A 16,773-nucleotide genomic window follows, 5' to 3' on the forward strand; every position below is an offset into this window, starting at 1 on the left:
AGCCAGTGATAGTCCAACCACGAGCAAAAATAAAACTCTGACGGTTTTGTTCATCGTTGTCAAACCCGAATCTTGAGCAGGAAACATTTTACCTCTTCCGCAAGCTTTGTGAGCCAGTGTCGAAAACATTCCCACCAGTCACCCGTCAGTTCTGTTCTAGTCGCGCACGAGTCTGTTTGGGACAGTTAGTTGATCATTGGTCTTTATTTGCAGTCTTATCTCAATGTGGTTATACGACCTCCACGGTCGCAACGATAGGGGTGGCGTCATTTGCGCAGTGTTTTCACGTCACCAATCGGCACCGTTTGATTTGATTACTTCCCGGCTGATGTACCAACAGTACGATACTGGACTACCAGACACCTAATTGCAGTTCAGTAGATTTGAATGTAACCGATTGTCGGTCAGTTTTCATGGCTGCCGTTTACACAATGAACAGCGGTAGTGATGACAATTTATGGCACTGTCGGAGAATTCACTTTTATCGCCCGTTGACGTTGTGAAATATGAAAGTAAGTGTACTTTATACTGGATTGAACATAGAAATCGTGATTACAGCTGATAAATTTCAATTATATTTCGTACGATGACCTCTGCAAAAAGTAAAATGTTATTCCAATGTTATTCCAAATATGTATTCATAAAAATGTTGTCAAAAGTTTTAGAAACTACGAAATTTTTATCTATTAGCTGCTTCTTTTGTGTGATATATTTGCATTGAAACGCGTATCTCCAGAATGGATTGACCCAGTTCCGCTTTGTGCTAGATTCAATAAGGCACTACCTTATCAAGGCCACTCAGCCGCGTACAAAGGTCTAAAGTCAAGCATCAACTTGTGAAAGCCAATGATCAGTGTGGCCCACAGAATATCCCTGCCCCGGAATGTAACCGGCAGCGAGGGAGGATGTTGATAAATTTTTAATGACCATTGCCGGCGTTGTTATTATAATCAACACAATAAGCCCTAGTTTGTCCGCCCTATCGTACTTGACCCTCCGACCGTCCCGTTCAATGGGATTGACAACACACGGTGCCGGTCCAATCTATAATGAAGCGAAGCGAAACATCACCAGCTATCGACGATATCCGATAATCTTCATGTATGTTGCCGTTCAATGCGATTTTGTAATGCTCTCCGGTCGGTTCCTCGGTACGACGCGTAAACAATGCTTTGTCGCTGAGCCCCTAGAATGGGTTGCAGCATAATGCGAGAGTTGATCATTCGTATGTGTTTGCGGTGAAGTGATATCCGTATTACACATGAAACGACATCAAACGCTTTAATAAACGACTTCATGTTCATTTCCGGGAGCAGCTCAAATTGTTACGGTGATGCTGTTGGTCAGAAGGATTTGCTGCGAAGTCACACAATGGAATGAACAGATAAATACAGAGTAGTTTGAATCTTAATTTTATATATTGCCAGCGAATTTCCGGTTAGGTAACGTATGGTAGAAGGAAAAATCGATTCTACCAGAGTTTATTTCCAATGATTGATAGAGTTTTCTAACCAACAATCGAATAATAGCCTGAAATTGAAAATCTTGCAGAAAAATCTGCCCATCATTCCGACATTTCAATATGTGTCGGCCGTGCATTCCAAACCATTGCGGATTGCATGGGTTTCAATGCTTCACTGACCACTTTCGGTAGCTCTAACTAACCACCTAACCAGTGTCGATAAATAATGCCGAGCAATTATAAATATTTATTCGATAGCTAATTTATCAAATTACTCTACATTATTTATTGTGGTGACTGTAATCGGATGGTTCTCTTTTTTTTTCGCCAGGCACAATTCTACACGCAGCAAACTGCGGGCAAATCCCTCCCGCTTACCATCATCGCGTTACGCATCCTAATCTTATGCCGCATTGGTGAATTTGGCACCGGAGGCTGAAAATGTTTAGGTTCACTCCATCCGTATCGCTGCTGCCCGCTGGGTTCCGCTGGAATATTATTCAAATTTACTTTGCCAGGGCTGCAGTTCGATAAATCATTAGGATGGGTGCAATATGGTTTGGAGTTGATTTTTTTCAAATTTCTTCACTTGAGTGTATATGAGCAATTCCCGCTGAGACCGGCCCACTATTTACATGATGGTATTGAAAACGATTCAAGTTATGTTTTTTTGAAAGCCCATGTTGAACAAGTAAAGAAACTGCATTTGGTTGATCAAATTGATGGACCCCCCGTTAACTGGAAATCAATACTTTTTTAAAATTTCTCGTTTTTTTTCGAAACTTGGCTCACTAAAAACGGATTAACTCTTGAGTTTCTCTACGAAATTACCTTAACCAACATATCATTAGAAAAACAAATATTAAAATTATTTATTTATAAATTTATAAATTATATATTTCTTCGGCAGGTTTTCTGCAGCAATCTTATGTAGAAACCTGCCGAAGAAAACCACTACCGAAGCCGTTCGCTACCCTATATTTATGTTAGTGTGTAAAGTTTTGTTTGCATATTTATTTTATTTTACTTCAAGATTCTAGTAGATATTCGGTTTTTCCATTGGGACTCAGCGAATATTCTCTTACTTCTAGGTAATATTCCTCTTGCGGTATGAAAGAATGAAGGGAGCAGTGTTATGAAAATGACTGCAAGACAATAACAGCAAATTTTCAACTAATCCGGCTCTCATTGTATTGCACAGCTCTCTCTGATCCCCATACGTTCGGTAAACAGTCCGACAGCAACTGACGACAGCACACATGCAACTTCAAACGGGCTGTTATTTTACATCTCCTTATGAATGTTGGTTCTTCCAAGCTGTCGCAAATGACAGCCTATATTCTTCCGACATCCTTCAGCACGAATCCGAGATTATGATTCACGACAGTAAGGCCGATGAAAGAATGAAAGTGAGATAGTGCGAAGCACGTTTTTTCGTACGTGGGGAATTTTAGGGTAGAGGAACCATATTTCGTCTGGGCACCATATTTCGCCCTCCTATGGATCCTCACGATAATAATGCTTTTGAATGTTCAAAGACAAATAATTTATATTCGCTACTCTCAAGCTTGAAATCTCATGATATCTTCAACACTGGTACGTGATTCATGGTTACAATATTTTTCTATTTATGAGCTATCAATAGAGCGTCTGCTAGTTGGACTGATTTGTTTTTGGTTTGCAGAAACGAGTGCTAAATATTTCTAAGCGGAGTTGTACTTCAAACTTTGAGCATATTGTATTTTTCATTGGCATTTGAAATTTCCTGAATGTGATTTTAATGATTTCATGTTAGTTATAATAAAAATATCGATTTTTCTGAAGATTTTTCATAATTATTAAGAGGCGAAAAATGGGTCACATTACTTGCCTCGGTTCCATATTTCACCCTGGGCGAATCTCTCTACACTGTTTTGGAAATATGATGTGTGCTTAATTTTCGCCCTGTCTGTGAATAACAATTAAGTGGAAAATAATAACAACGTTTCCGACACAAGCTTGATATGGTCTTTTTATATAAAAGTAGGAGGGTGGTATTCAAGACACGACCGCATGACGTTGACTACCGTATTCTTATAAAAAAAAAATATTCCATTGAAGCAAATATTAGAGGGAATTGCAACGCTTCTTTTACAAAACTTCTGTAACAAAATTTCGTGGCACCAAAAGGTACCAGTTGCCGATTATTCTCGTTTACTGGTAGTCCGTCCAGAATTCCAGCCATTTTAGTATTTTGCAGTAGCTATTTATTACTAACAGCCACCAGCATAACAGGTGAAACCGGCACGAGATGACCGGTACTATTTTGTTTTTCCTCCTTTTAGCTGCTAACACCGAGCGTCCGTATGTATCCGGTACGGTTTAATAATGAAACTGATGGGGTGAAATGTTCGAACGATACGTTTTATACCAAGGCTTCGTCAGATAATTAGAAAGAAGGAGGGGCTACATAGATGATGGAATGGTAGAGACAAATGTTTCTTGAAAGCTGCGCCGGACGCTGTCGTAATATTAACACCAACACAAACATGCATTTTTGCAAGGTTTTTTCCGCTAGCAGCAGCATTTGGTAAAACAGAAAATTCAATTAGCCGCTTCTGTACCAAAATTTCGAGGCACCAAAAGGTGCCAGTTGCCGATTATAGTTTCCTGGTTAGTCCGTCCAGAATTCCAGCCATTTAAGTGTTTTGCAGTAGCCATTTGCTACTAAAGCCACCAGCATTACGGGTGAAACCGGCACGAGATGACCGGTACTATTTTGTATTTCCTCCTTTCAGCTGCTATCACCTAGCGTCCGCATGTTACTGGTGTGGTTTTGGAATCAGAATGATGGGGCGCCGGCCGCTGTCGTAAAATTAACACCAACAAAAAGATGCATATTTGCAAGGTTTTTTCCGCTAGCAGCAGCATAAACATCGGAAACAGAAAGTGACAACAACAATAACAACAAAGTCAGATCGATTGTATCCGTTAGTGTCGACTGTGCTTGGAAAGAGAGGTAGTGATTGGCTGCGCGGTATGATTTAGACAATCGATATTAATTACCAATTTTTCAATAGTGTATCTCAAACAATAGTTTGTTTTTGTTACATAAATTTAACCGTAAAAGAATTTCTGATCGATTGACGCAAAACCTCGAAAACCTGATTATAGATGACTGCAAAATAAGCGCTCAAAACCTGACCACTTTTCTCTGGTTTTCCCTGGTTGAATTACTAGATTTTCAAATTCAGGGGCCTAACTTCGATATAGACGTTAGTCAACGTCGAAAAAATCAAGATTTGTATGCATGTATATTTCAACATAACCTTCGAATGCTCGAACTGATTTCCATCAAACTTGGCATACGTGTGTTTTTCACAGAGCTGATAATTGAAAGGAAACAATTGAAAGGAAAGAAAGAGATAACCATCTAGAAAAAAGATCATGCTCAGAAACATAAAATCAGTGTCCGATGCCATTTTGAAGCCCGACACGGCGATTTCCAGCTTACGAAAAGTAAATCGTCGTTTTCCGGTACTCTGCATACATGATTAACCACCGTTATCGATTACTATTTGGATGTTTTAGGAATATCTGTGGCTGTTGCATTTCCAGCGATTTTTGGACTTTTACAAAAATAGTTTTAGAAAAGCACTTCAAAAATTCGCTTTGATCGATTGTTCGCTTTCACCTCCCGCTTCTTGGTGTAGCAATAATAATAATGATTTGATAGCGAAGAGTTCAAAATACGTTAAGTTGCTGGAGCTGGTGCATTTTTAAATTGAAGATTTATCAAGAACATCGATTGAAACAAATAAGCGCTTTAAAAATCTTTTACTATAAAAATAGCGGTGTATTTGAATATATGATTCATGTTCATTGCGGAACAGCTAGACCAAACTTGACATAGGTATTTTTCGATATAAGATTGATTGTTATAGAAGAATAAACCAAAGATTGACTCATTATTGACAACATGATCTTCTTACAAATATTTACCTCAATACCTGTTTGCTTGAACGCTAGAAAAGTCTCTTTGTTCATTTTATGGTAAATGTGTTTGCAATGCTATTACACGATGCGAAAAATATGAAGCAAATCTAGTTTTCATTCGCAGCACAATAATTCAAATGTCAATCGAAAACATTGTTTCTGTGTTTTAGTGGTTTTGGTTCAATAACGGTAGTGTTCGACATAATATATTTTGTTTTAAGTGAAAATGGCTGATTTCGAAGAAGAAGATTCGCTGTTGGTTTGCGTTAAAAATGGTGAGAATCGGAAACGTCGTCGGATGCGCAGTGTGTGGGTGCGTGATTGGGTGAAACGATGAAAAGACCGAGGATTCTACAATCAACTTCTTCGAGAGCTCGAAGATGAGGGGCCGCTGTTTTATCAGAACTTTCTGCGCATGAACATAGATGATTTTCACACCTTTTTGAAATTGGTACATCCATTAATCAAAAAGCTGGATTCAAATATGTGAGAAGCTATTTCTGCCGGTGAAACGCTAGCTCTCACATTGCGCTTTGATGCAACAGGTGATAGTTTCATGTCGTTACAATATCTCTTTCGTATCCCACAATCAACAATAATTCCCGAAGTTTGTGATGCAATAGACAAAGCTTTGAAGCCTGATTTTTTAAGGTAAAATTGTCTCAAACATTTTTTAGCTCAACAATTAACGATGTTATTTATGTCATAGTTTCCATAAACTGAAGAAAATTAGCTGAAAATTACAACAATAGATGGAATTTTTCTCATTGCATCGGCCTATAGACGGAAATCACATCGTGATGAAAGCCCCAGCACATTAAGGAAGTGTTTTTTATAATTATTAAGGTTAGAAATCATTCCAATACTTTATGAAAATCACAATATTGCCTGCTGCGCTCTCCACAACTAAGTACCTTATGATGCGAAGCAGAATTTATTTTAATCCTACGATGGTCAATCGCTACGACGAGCAAAGAAGTGTCATTGATGGTGATTGGCGTAGAGTTAACAATACGACGAATAGCTATTACCCACTCGAAGTATGTCGCAAGGAAAAACATGACTTGTATTTTTTTAATATGTGTATTATTAATAATTTGTATTTAAAATACAAAAACGACAATAAAACTACCACTAATCTTCAAGTTGAACCGATATCAAACAAAATTTTGTCATTGGTGGAATGGTTTTCGGATTCAATGCAGTCCAATCAACAGCAGCAGTGAATTCGAAATTACAAAATAAACACACGAAGGTTTTCACGTTGCTATCACGGACACAAACCATAGCCAATCCCGTAAATTACAGTCTCAAAAATTATTAATTAGTTTTTTTTTGCATATCAACACCATTTATCGTTTTGAGTGAACAAAATTTATCGTATTAAGTAAATAATTTTTCAAGCATATCATAAAATATCGCACTGGCTAGTCTTCTACGTGAAAAATTTGATTTGACACATTGATACTCATTTGCTGTAGTTTGCTCATACCCAATTTCAGTATGACCAAAGAAAAAATTCAACCAAATATTCGCTCAGTCGTGAATTTACTAGCAAAGAAAGACATTAGACGAAGCAAACCTTTGCTAATATTTTATTTAGCAAATACAACAGCAAATTATTTTTCGCAAATAATATTTTGGTATTACACGGACAAACAAATAATAACTGTCATTTTATGCAAATATTTGCTTCGTGTAATAGCCGCTTAACACATGAAAATGTATAACGTTTAACTGGTTAGTCATGAATAAAGTGGGCGATTTATGGGTCCGTAACCTTATCAACAATGGAAACGGTTTGCTTTGTATTCAATATGCCACCGGCCTGTGAAAAGTAGCATTGGCCAAAACCTGCAAAAGTACCGATAATCGAGTATCGATAATTTTTTCCCTGCTAGTATCGTTACCAGGCTGATATTGAGGGCGGAGCATCACAAAAATCTGCCTAAAGTCTGATAAACATTTGTCTGATTTGAAAAAATTGCGTTCGCGCTGGCAAAAGTCTGCGAAAATCCGCAAAGCTGAAGGCTATCTGGTATTTTTTTATCTAACTGTTGGGTGGATTGTTCGAGAAACTAAAAACGCCAAAAGTAAGGCCTTGTTCTATGAAACAATTTTGCTGAAGACATTGAGTACATAAAATCAATTTTTTACAGTCAAATCTAGATGATCACGATTTTTCGAATTTAGACCACTGTGCACTGTAGGATTTTCAAATAAATCTTTTCACCAATTGTTAATGTCTTGAAATATAATCTTTTGAATGTGTACAAACTATTTTGGAAGTTATTTCATAAAATGGTGGTTGAAAACGTGCTTTACAATAAGTATTTCGTCGTTTTTATATCACTTTTTTGTGCTTCACGACCTTTAATAGGGCATTACTCAAAAATGTACCGTACGATGATTTTGAAATTTTGACCAGAGATTCTGGACGTCATAACGAATCGAATGGTGTACTCAGATTCTTTGGTGCATTTCATTTTATAATAACGGCAGCACGAAAATCTGGCTCCTTATTCTTTATTGTCTGTCTTTTTGCAAAACTCGGCGCTTCCGATTTTGCTTTGCACAGATAGTATTATCAAATGAGGGAGAATTTTTTTCGCAAGAGGAATGAAAAACCGCCTTAGAAATGAGCTGTTAATGTTAATGTTAAAAAGAGCGCAAATCAAATTTCTGCACTGTTTGTAGAAGACATTGACGCGATGGATCGTATCCGCGCACTTCCACAAGGATTTTCCGTTAGACAATTTGTAGCAATCGACAATATTTTCCGATTTTATATCCGACCTCGGATATCCGACAAATATGCAAAGTCCGGATCAACCGGATATCCGGATATTATCCGACAGGATATCCGGATTTTCGGATAGTCGGATATCCGGTTATCCGGATATTGTATCCGAACATAGTTTAATGAGAATGATGTAAATAATTACTTACGAGGGGATGGGGGATTGTGGAAAAAGCCATTTTTCGCGTTACATTTCATTCAAACGGGCCTAAAAGACAGAAAAAAATCCGGATATCCGGATAGTATATCCGGATATCCGACTATTCGATAATCCGTATCCGGACATCCGGACGTCCGTACATCCGAATAGTATTCGTTTACACATCCGTGATCCGAGCTTCGCATAACCGGATCACAAATATATCCGGTTAGAAGTCCCAGCACTAGTTCGGTATAGTTTCATTGTTGGCTTCCAAAAATTTGTTATTTAAAGTGATAAATAAATCCAGCAAATATTATCAAGTATTTTTTTTCTGAAAAATGAAGTGTTCGTGTAAGTCTATTTGAAAATAAAAATGAGTATGAATGAGAAAGGCTGAGCTCCACCACTAGGTGGATTAATTTGTTTTTTTCTTTTTAAATTTATTTTTATCAATTTTCTATGGAATGCCTCAAATTTTATTGACATTCAAGCCATGTTTCCTCAGGTAATTAAAAAACTCTTCCTTGAAGGCATCGTTTGAAAATCTACTGACAATTTTTTACTTCAGATCTCATCGCTAGGTGGATTAATTCGTGTTTTCATAATATTTTTCATATATCTCAGAATGTGAAAATGTTTTGCGTGATGAATTGTGTTATACGTCGCTGTATTGCATTGAACCTAATGATAAAGTTGAGCTTTCAATCTTGCAATGATGAACTCATTGCATGTTGTGACGTAAGCTTATTGTTTTCACTCTAGGTCTTATACGTGAACAATTTTACGCCAAATGACGAATCGATTAGACTCTGATGCAGTTCACGCTCCTTTGCGAATCGAAGGAAATGATCGATCATTCCGATTTCGCTGAAATTTTGCACGGCAGCTCGTTTTAGACAAAGAGGTCGTTTTATGATATCAGTTACTAATGTTAACTCATGACTGTTGTTTCAAAAGGACCTATCCAAAAATGAAACAGTTTCTTCGACAAAGTTATGGACAATCGATTTGCGGATCTACAAAAAAATATATTCATTTTTTTAGCTAAATTTTTAAAAAATGTCACTTATCATTATCTCAAATAATACCTTTTTAATAATCTGATTTTTTTATACATTGAAGATAATAATGTTTACTAGAATCTGTCAAAATTTGGTAATGGTAAAATAAGAAACAAATTAATTCAGATTAAAAAAAAACTATTTTTCGTTTGAGCCAGAATGGTTTGTTTGATTTATGTTATGTCTTTAGCAAAGTTATAGATAGTACATATTGTTCTAGAAAGTAACGGAGGATTGCGTTCTGGAGGACATTAGACCACTTGAACTTGAAAAATCAAGTCCTGGCATTGTTCTACCTTTGTTATACTAAAACGAAGTATAAAAAATCGGTCGAAAAATGCAGAATATATACGAGACCCGGAGGGCCAGGTCGTATGTCGTATTGACTGAGCAATGTGTGTATGTATGTGTGTGTACGTATGTTGCCTGTATGTATGTGACGCTAAATACTAACGCACCTTTCTTACAGAACGCAAGGCTCAAATAAAAACAGCTGTGGTCCCTCGAGTGGATTTTTGATATTGAGATATTTTTTACATGAGACATTCAGCTCTTCATGCAAGATGTATGGCCAAGTGTTGCATACCTATCGACTCAGTTCGTTAAATTGAAGAATGTCTCTGGATCTCAATCTGAAAATGAATCCGTTGCTCCAACGTTACCCGAGGGATTTGCTGGTCTCTGAAAGGATTCAGGACCTGATGTGCCTGCCACTGAGGTCAACATCGTTGAAAATATCGGCGGTTTTGAAGCTGGTTCTTCAACGACGAACGCCGATCTCCTAGAGATAACTAGTGATCCTTGAACCTGAACTAATCTTTCGATCACATGCAATTACAACTGAACAGTATCCGTTCAGTATATTATCACGTACAGTGTTTTAAAACAGAGAAAGAGTCGAAAGGGTTTCAGGTATACTACGACTGCACAAAACGGAATTGAATCGCGAGAAATGGAAACCATCATAAAGGTAAATGAAACACCTTATGTTCACAAACGCTAACTCCCGACTTATTTTTATTATAGGTATTAAAACCTATTCGACACCGGCTACACGACAACGGCACCGGTGTCAACTGCTCACTTAGGTAATTTGTTACCTGACCTACTGACTTCTGCTGCTAATAAAAGTTATTTTCCCCAGCAAAATTCTTCGAAAACTTCAGCTAATCATTTTCAATTTTCACTTCCAATTCGCAGCACTCTTTTAGATACACTAGATTTTCGTCCTAGTAACGTGCTGTTATACTCAGATGAAATAGATCGCGCGCATCGTTGACGGTTACGGAATCAAATTTGACGACAAATCCAACCAAATGATCTTCACTTCAAAGCGAAAAAGAAAAACAAACAGTCCACTCAACCAAAATGAACCTCACCGAAACACTTTTCACTGACACTGACCGATGCCTTGACAATCTTCGTTAAATGATAAACTGATTTTGTTGTCTTGCTTCCATCGCATGAAATATAATGAGGTGTTTTGACAGTTCACTTCAATGCAAAAAGCGGGAAGGGAGAACTCTTAAAGGATTGTAAAAACATAACGTTTATGGATGCTTTTATTCACTTTCACTCAAGAGTGTCAACAAATATCAACCCTGACCACCGAAAGTCAACGGCTGGCTTCGATCAGCTGTGCCGCAACGTTCTGTGGCGCTGCACCGCATTGATTCTACATTATTACACATCCAAATTGGTTCATAAGGTACCTACCGTGTTCTGTTTCTACTGCACGGTTATGGCACCAGGCCGAGACGCATTTTCGGAAGAAGATGGTTTCAACCTTTGGAAGAAGTCGGATGAAAAGATGAAATCATGGTAAATGATGTTTGCAAAAAAAAAACACTGCAGGCATTCTGCCAAGTGTAAACAAAGTTCTTTCGAGTGTTAATTCAATTTCAAAAAAAATTTAAGGGGAGGTTGAGAATGAAAGTAAGTAACTGAACAAACAATTGATTCTGTCTGTAGACTTTTTACCCTTTGTAATCAAAAAACCCCAAATTACAGTGTTTAGTCCCACGTCACCTTTTCATACAACCCAAGGGCATACACCTTGTAGTATTTTTTCCAATCGTCATTTTTGATTTGGCTGAAACTTTGCATAAATGGATCCATGGGCAAAAGATGCCATTTTGTACTATTGTTTATGTTACTAATTTATTAATCCTGCGTAGAGATAATCTTATTTCAGTATTGTAGGGGAATTTTTGTTCTGTGGAATATATTAAAATCATGCCAAAGCTGCTGCGTAGAATCACCGTTTTGAAGTCAATTTTGTCCGATTTAAGATATGTTCTTTCAAATGGGTAAGAAAATGCTGTTATGTGGACAAACTCTTGGAATTTTGACATTTGGCTTCAAAATGACGCCATTGTTGCCCCTTAAATAACTCCAAATTCACGGAAATTTGATTTTGCATCAAAATACATGAAAAAATCATATATAGAAGCCAAGGCAAAAAAATTGTTGCACTGTGTAATCATATTTGAATGAACGTAGAAAGATTTTTTATACATTTTAACACATCACAGAATTAAGGCTTTATTATTTCTTTAATGATAAATCAAAACGAGAAAAAATGATGCATTAATAAATTAATAAAAGAGTGAGTATAACTGCTGAGAGCGTTGAGTCAAATTGACGCAGACTGTCTTTTCAGGGTTAATGACAATTATGCCTAACATGCCAGTGCACAATGGTCCAGAAACCGAATTTAGGGGGAAATTTGGGTCTAGAACTCTATAGCAACATTTTAGAGAAAAACTTTCTAGGGTGACCATAAAAACGACTGTGTTCGATGTATTTAATTTTAAAAAAATTCATTACTTTTGAACCAGTTGATCGATTTTCGATCTTTTTGGGTCAAATTAAAGGTAAATACGTCTAGTTATAAGAAAAAATAACAAAAAAAATAAAGCTGGGTGCTTTTATATGCATAATGTATAAAATTATTGATATTTTCGTCTTGTTCTTAAGTTGAATTTACTCAAATTTAAAAAATAACATATCTCTAAAAGTTCCTCCATTTATAGAGTCAAGTATGCCCTTCAAAATGAGACCAAGAGATATTTTTTATGTTTGCCCAAAAATGAATGACATACAAATGAAAAACGCATATTTTTTGATGAAAAATATTAATAACTTTGAGTAAAATTGAGATATTCACGATATCAGCATTGCAAATTGTTTCTTTTAAAAAGCTCTAAAAGTCGTTCAAAGAAAGTTTTGAGATGAAATTTGAAATAAAAAAGTTAGAGCGTAAAATACGTTTTTTCAATATAAATCGGTTGTTTTCAAAGATAGAGAAAAACTTTTTTTACAAAGTTACTTAAAATTAATGGAGCTATAATATTGTAGAACAAATTTTTCTTCTATCTACAAAAATAAAAAAGTTAAATACTTGATTACATCGAAAATGTTGGTCACCCTTATTTTTGATAATTTTTCAATGAGCGCTTTATTATATGTAACAACTTTGTAGAAGAAAGTTTTTCTCTAAAATGTTGCTATAGAGCTCTAGACCCAAATTTTCCCCTAAATTAGGTGGACTATTGTGCAGTGGGACCTATGTTATCTATGATCTTAGAGTCTGCCAAATCACTAATCGCAAGTTTTTATAGCTTTGCACGAAAACTGGAGCATTTACGAGTGTTATTATTGGTATTGGAATTGTGCATAAGGGAACTTTACTGGCGTTCCAAGCATAGCTGTCCCAGCGTGCATAAGGTTTGTGTAGAACATGGGACTATACTATGATTGGAACGGCAGTATAAGAAATTTGCTGTCACTGCCATCGAAGCACTAGAAAGCTTTGAGACGTTACAATAGTAGGCTAACTAGTGAGTGGGCTAACAGATCAAATACCTAAATCAACATTTGTATTTGTTTTATTCTGATACAAGCACTGGTTATCACTGGTCAAAGAGGTAAAAGTGGACGTACAACAAAATGGCGAAAAGACAAAATGTGAAACGTGCAGCATATCAAAACAGTATCAATTTACTGTCCTGCGCTATCATGAGAATTGATCATTTCATGATAATGATGGGTAATTCTAGGAAAAAACACCCATATTGTAATTGACAAACCGAGATAAGCGATGGGAGTGGGAGATATCATGAACAATTTTTCTGTTGATTGAGATTGTGAGTGCATCTCTGAGCGAAGACAATTCTTTCAAGGTTAACTTTACGTGTCAGATATAAGCGCTGTTCCCATTGGTCCGGGCGTGTCCGTGTCTTTTCCGAGATTTTTCATGCATTCACACTGGTCCGTGTTTGAATCGTGTCTGCGTTGTGCTCTGGCTGAGAAATGTTGTTGTGTGTATGCGAAAGAACGTCTTCGACTTTTTTTCATACCGCAGCGCACTTCGCTCGAAATATGTCACTAAAACATACACGCATCTACCCGAGTGCCTTCCGTGCACTCTCCGGGCAACACGAAATATCGTCGGCAACGATATTTTTGCTCTCGCATGGCGCTGCAACTCGGCGCTGTCCTGCTCTCGGTACGGCGCTTCGGTGTGAATGCGTTCGTAAGAATGCATGCAATCCATCTCAAACAAGCACGGACGACACACGACACAGACACGGCCCGGATCTGGCCTGGTCACGGCACGGAAGCAATGGGAATAGCGCTATATACAACAAGTAAAATCAACGTAAACCAGTTGTTGAGTTGGGCCAGGCCTTCAGTGCGAGTAAGATTGTGTTTTAATTTCGAGAAACATATCTTACATTACTTTATTAATTATGAAATAAATAAGCGTCTTCCTAAATTAGCACACTGTTATTTTATTAATAGAACTTCCGATTCTTAATCACTACCCGAAATTCATTCCACTGTTAGCAATAACATTGGTTCAAAAATGTGATTGTCTTCTTACTTTCCAAGAACTTCGATAACACGTTACTTGGTTAACTATTACTGATCTCTTCGTGATTTCCCTTCTACTTTGTACAGTTCACAGGTTTCACCATCACCAGGCAGGCAGGTCAAGAACGGAATGTAGAAAATATAACCCTCGTAGCAGTCCTCCACTGTCGGATTGCTGTTCAAGCAGAGGATATATTTCTTGCAGTCGGTTGGATGAGGCAGTTTTCCGTTCACCATGGTCTCACAACTAATAATTGGTGGCTCGGTGGTCTCAGCAAGTTCGGTCGTAGGCTCTTCTGCTTCCGTTGTTGATTCTTCGTTCGTTGTATCTGTCTCAGTTCCAACTTCTTCAGTTGTAATTTCCTCGGTGATTATTGTTGTTGGTTCCTCGGTGATTGTTGTTGGTTCCTCGGTGATTGTTGTTGGTTCCTCGGTGATTGTTGTTGGTTCCTCGGTGATTGTTGTTGGTTCCTCGGTGATTGTTGTTGGTTCCTCGGTGATTGTTGTTGGTTCCTCGGTGATTGTTGTTGATTCCTCGGTAGTTGCAGTCGTAGTTTCAACGGGCGGTGGCGTTGTAGTACCACCTGCGAAATAGGGACAAACGTCACCCTCCAGTCTCACGCATGTATCCTGCACGACATCGTAAACATAGTACGGCGCACAAAGGTATACGTCCCAAATAAATCCCGAGCGGCAATTGAAGGCCCCGTTGCAGCACGCCGGGAAGTAGTCCCACACATTATCCTCCCTCCCTTCGCAGGACGTATTCGGAGGAAAATCTTCTTGATAAAATACTTCGCACCAACGGATAACGTCCGTTGATCGTTTCCTCAATGCTAGCCTCGCATCGGGCGCAATTCGAAAATCACTGGCCGTAATACCAACGAGAAGCAGCGGAAATGCTAGCACCGAAATTTTTGCGAACCACATTTTGTAGAGTAATTAGCTCGTAATGCTATCAAATTTAGACTGAACTGGGACTATTCGGTGCAATACGGTTTTATATTGACAACACCTTTAGCCGCTTTTATTGGTGTAATATGGAACACGTCACGTCTTTATATTGGATGATTGTCTTTATCATTATCTTTTGGGTAGAACCGGCCTGGTGATTCAAGGTAGGTAAATATTGCAAATTAGAGCGGTGGTACGCTGGAGAATTTTTATACCAAAAGTTTATTTCGAATAATCGTTATCTTCAAACAAACCCAGTTAAGTTTAACCATTTAACTAATTCATTTCAAGTAGTGTCGATTGAATTTAAATTGTTTGTTCAACGTAACTATTGTCTATACTGGCAGATGGTTCTTTTTCTCCTAAATAATCCGATTAGTAACGACAATTTTAAAAGTACACTGTTTAAGTCCCTATGCCGCAGTACTTTCATCTCAATTTCGCTCCAACACTAATTATTTCGTTAGAGCTCAGGGAGGTTCTGACGCAGTGTTAACCACAGCGCCCCGTTACCACTAGCAAGCCACAACAAGAGCTTTCAGCCGTTAGCAGAGCATCCTTTTGGCGCGATAAGATTGTTTATGGAAATCCGCGCCCTGCGTGCGTGTGTGTGTATGTATGTGTGGCTTGCACGACAAAGTAAAAGCATTCCGGGTCCCATTAGCAGACCTCTAGTTAAGGTTGGGCGGTCTTTCCGCTTCCATCAGCTGAACATCCGTGCCGCTTCGAACGCCATTATGCACACGCGCAGCATACGGGGCCTTCGTCTCCGTGGAGTGTGCGTCGCAGCCAAACCGCATACCATTTATGATTTTCATCAAAATGTGTATGACCCAGCCTAACCAACCGTGCACCCGCGACTGATTTGCTTTCTCTCGCAGTGATTGATGTAAATAATGGAGTTAAGTATTTCATTTAATTAAACTTTGATATCGTTTCGAGTTAATGCAGCCTGGAAAATGCAAACAAGACTGGCATTTTCTTCCCCGGAACGTAAAAAATTTATATCGTTAAGACACACTGAAGGCTTTGGAATCAGCGCCGACGAACATCCGGTGGAAGTATCGTAATTAACTGATTATTTCGCAGAATATTAGTTGATGATTTATAGCCAGCAGTAAAAGGTGATTGTATCAATCAATGTGTCAATTATCTCGTATTGTCTTATCGCGGGGGCAGTAATTCGAATAAACGAAATACTGACGAATGAGCAATTCGCAAAGAATTTGAAAATTGAACGCAAATTGTGTGAACACTTAAATATTTAACGCTCGCTACTGATTATATATAGGACAAAATGTAATAATCAAATGTATACCAACATGAACTTATTTCTGTTATTGACAATCATAAAAAGAAAATCTGTAGTTTACGAACCCAGCATTTAATCGCATTCGATTTGATATGTGGTATTCTTGCTCGCAGTTGTGTGTACTTTGCAATTTCAAGTTACGATAATTACGCCAACGCTGTGGTGACTTCACAAAAACACAATCACTTG

The 16,773-nt window shown here is 37.8% G+C and overlaps 1 protein-coding gene and 1 long non-coding RNA gene across 2 annotated transcripts; one reads left to right on the plus strand and one right to left on the minus strand.

Annotated features, from left to right (window-relative positions):
* The first annotated feature begins 10,176 nt into the window (after positions 1–10,176).
* On the plus strand, positions 10,177–10,589 carry LOC129722454 (uncharacterized). The gene is made up of 2 exons (XR_008727605.1): positions 10,177–10,410; positions 10,467–10,589. It is a non-coding gene; the product is annotated as an uncharacterized LOC129722454 (long non-coding RNA).
* Positions 10,590–14,216: 3,627 nt separating this feature from the next.
* On the minus strand, positions 14,217–15,310 carry LOC129722455 (basement membrane proteoglycan-like). The gene has a single exon (XM_055675905.1). The coding sequence runs from the start codon at positions 15,246–15,248 to the stop codon at positions 14,367–14,369; it is 882 nt and encodes a 293-aa protein (XP_055531880.1). The 5' UTR covers positions 15,249–15,310; the 3' UTR covers positions 14,217–14,366.
* Between the last annotated feature and the right edge of the window lie 1,463 nt (positions 15,311–16,773).

This window comes from Wyeomyia smithii, chromosome 2 (assembly GCF_029784165.1).
Source record: "Wyeomyia smithii strain HCP4-BCI-WySm-NY-G18 chromosome 2, ASM2978416v1, whole genome shotgun sequence".
Lineage (NCBI taxonomy): Eukaryota > Metazoa > Arthropoda > Insecta > Diptera > Culicidae > Wyeomyia > Wyeomyia smithii.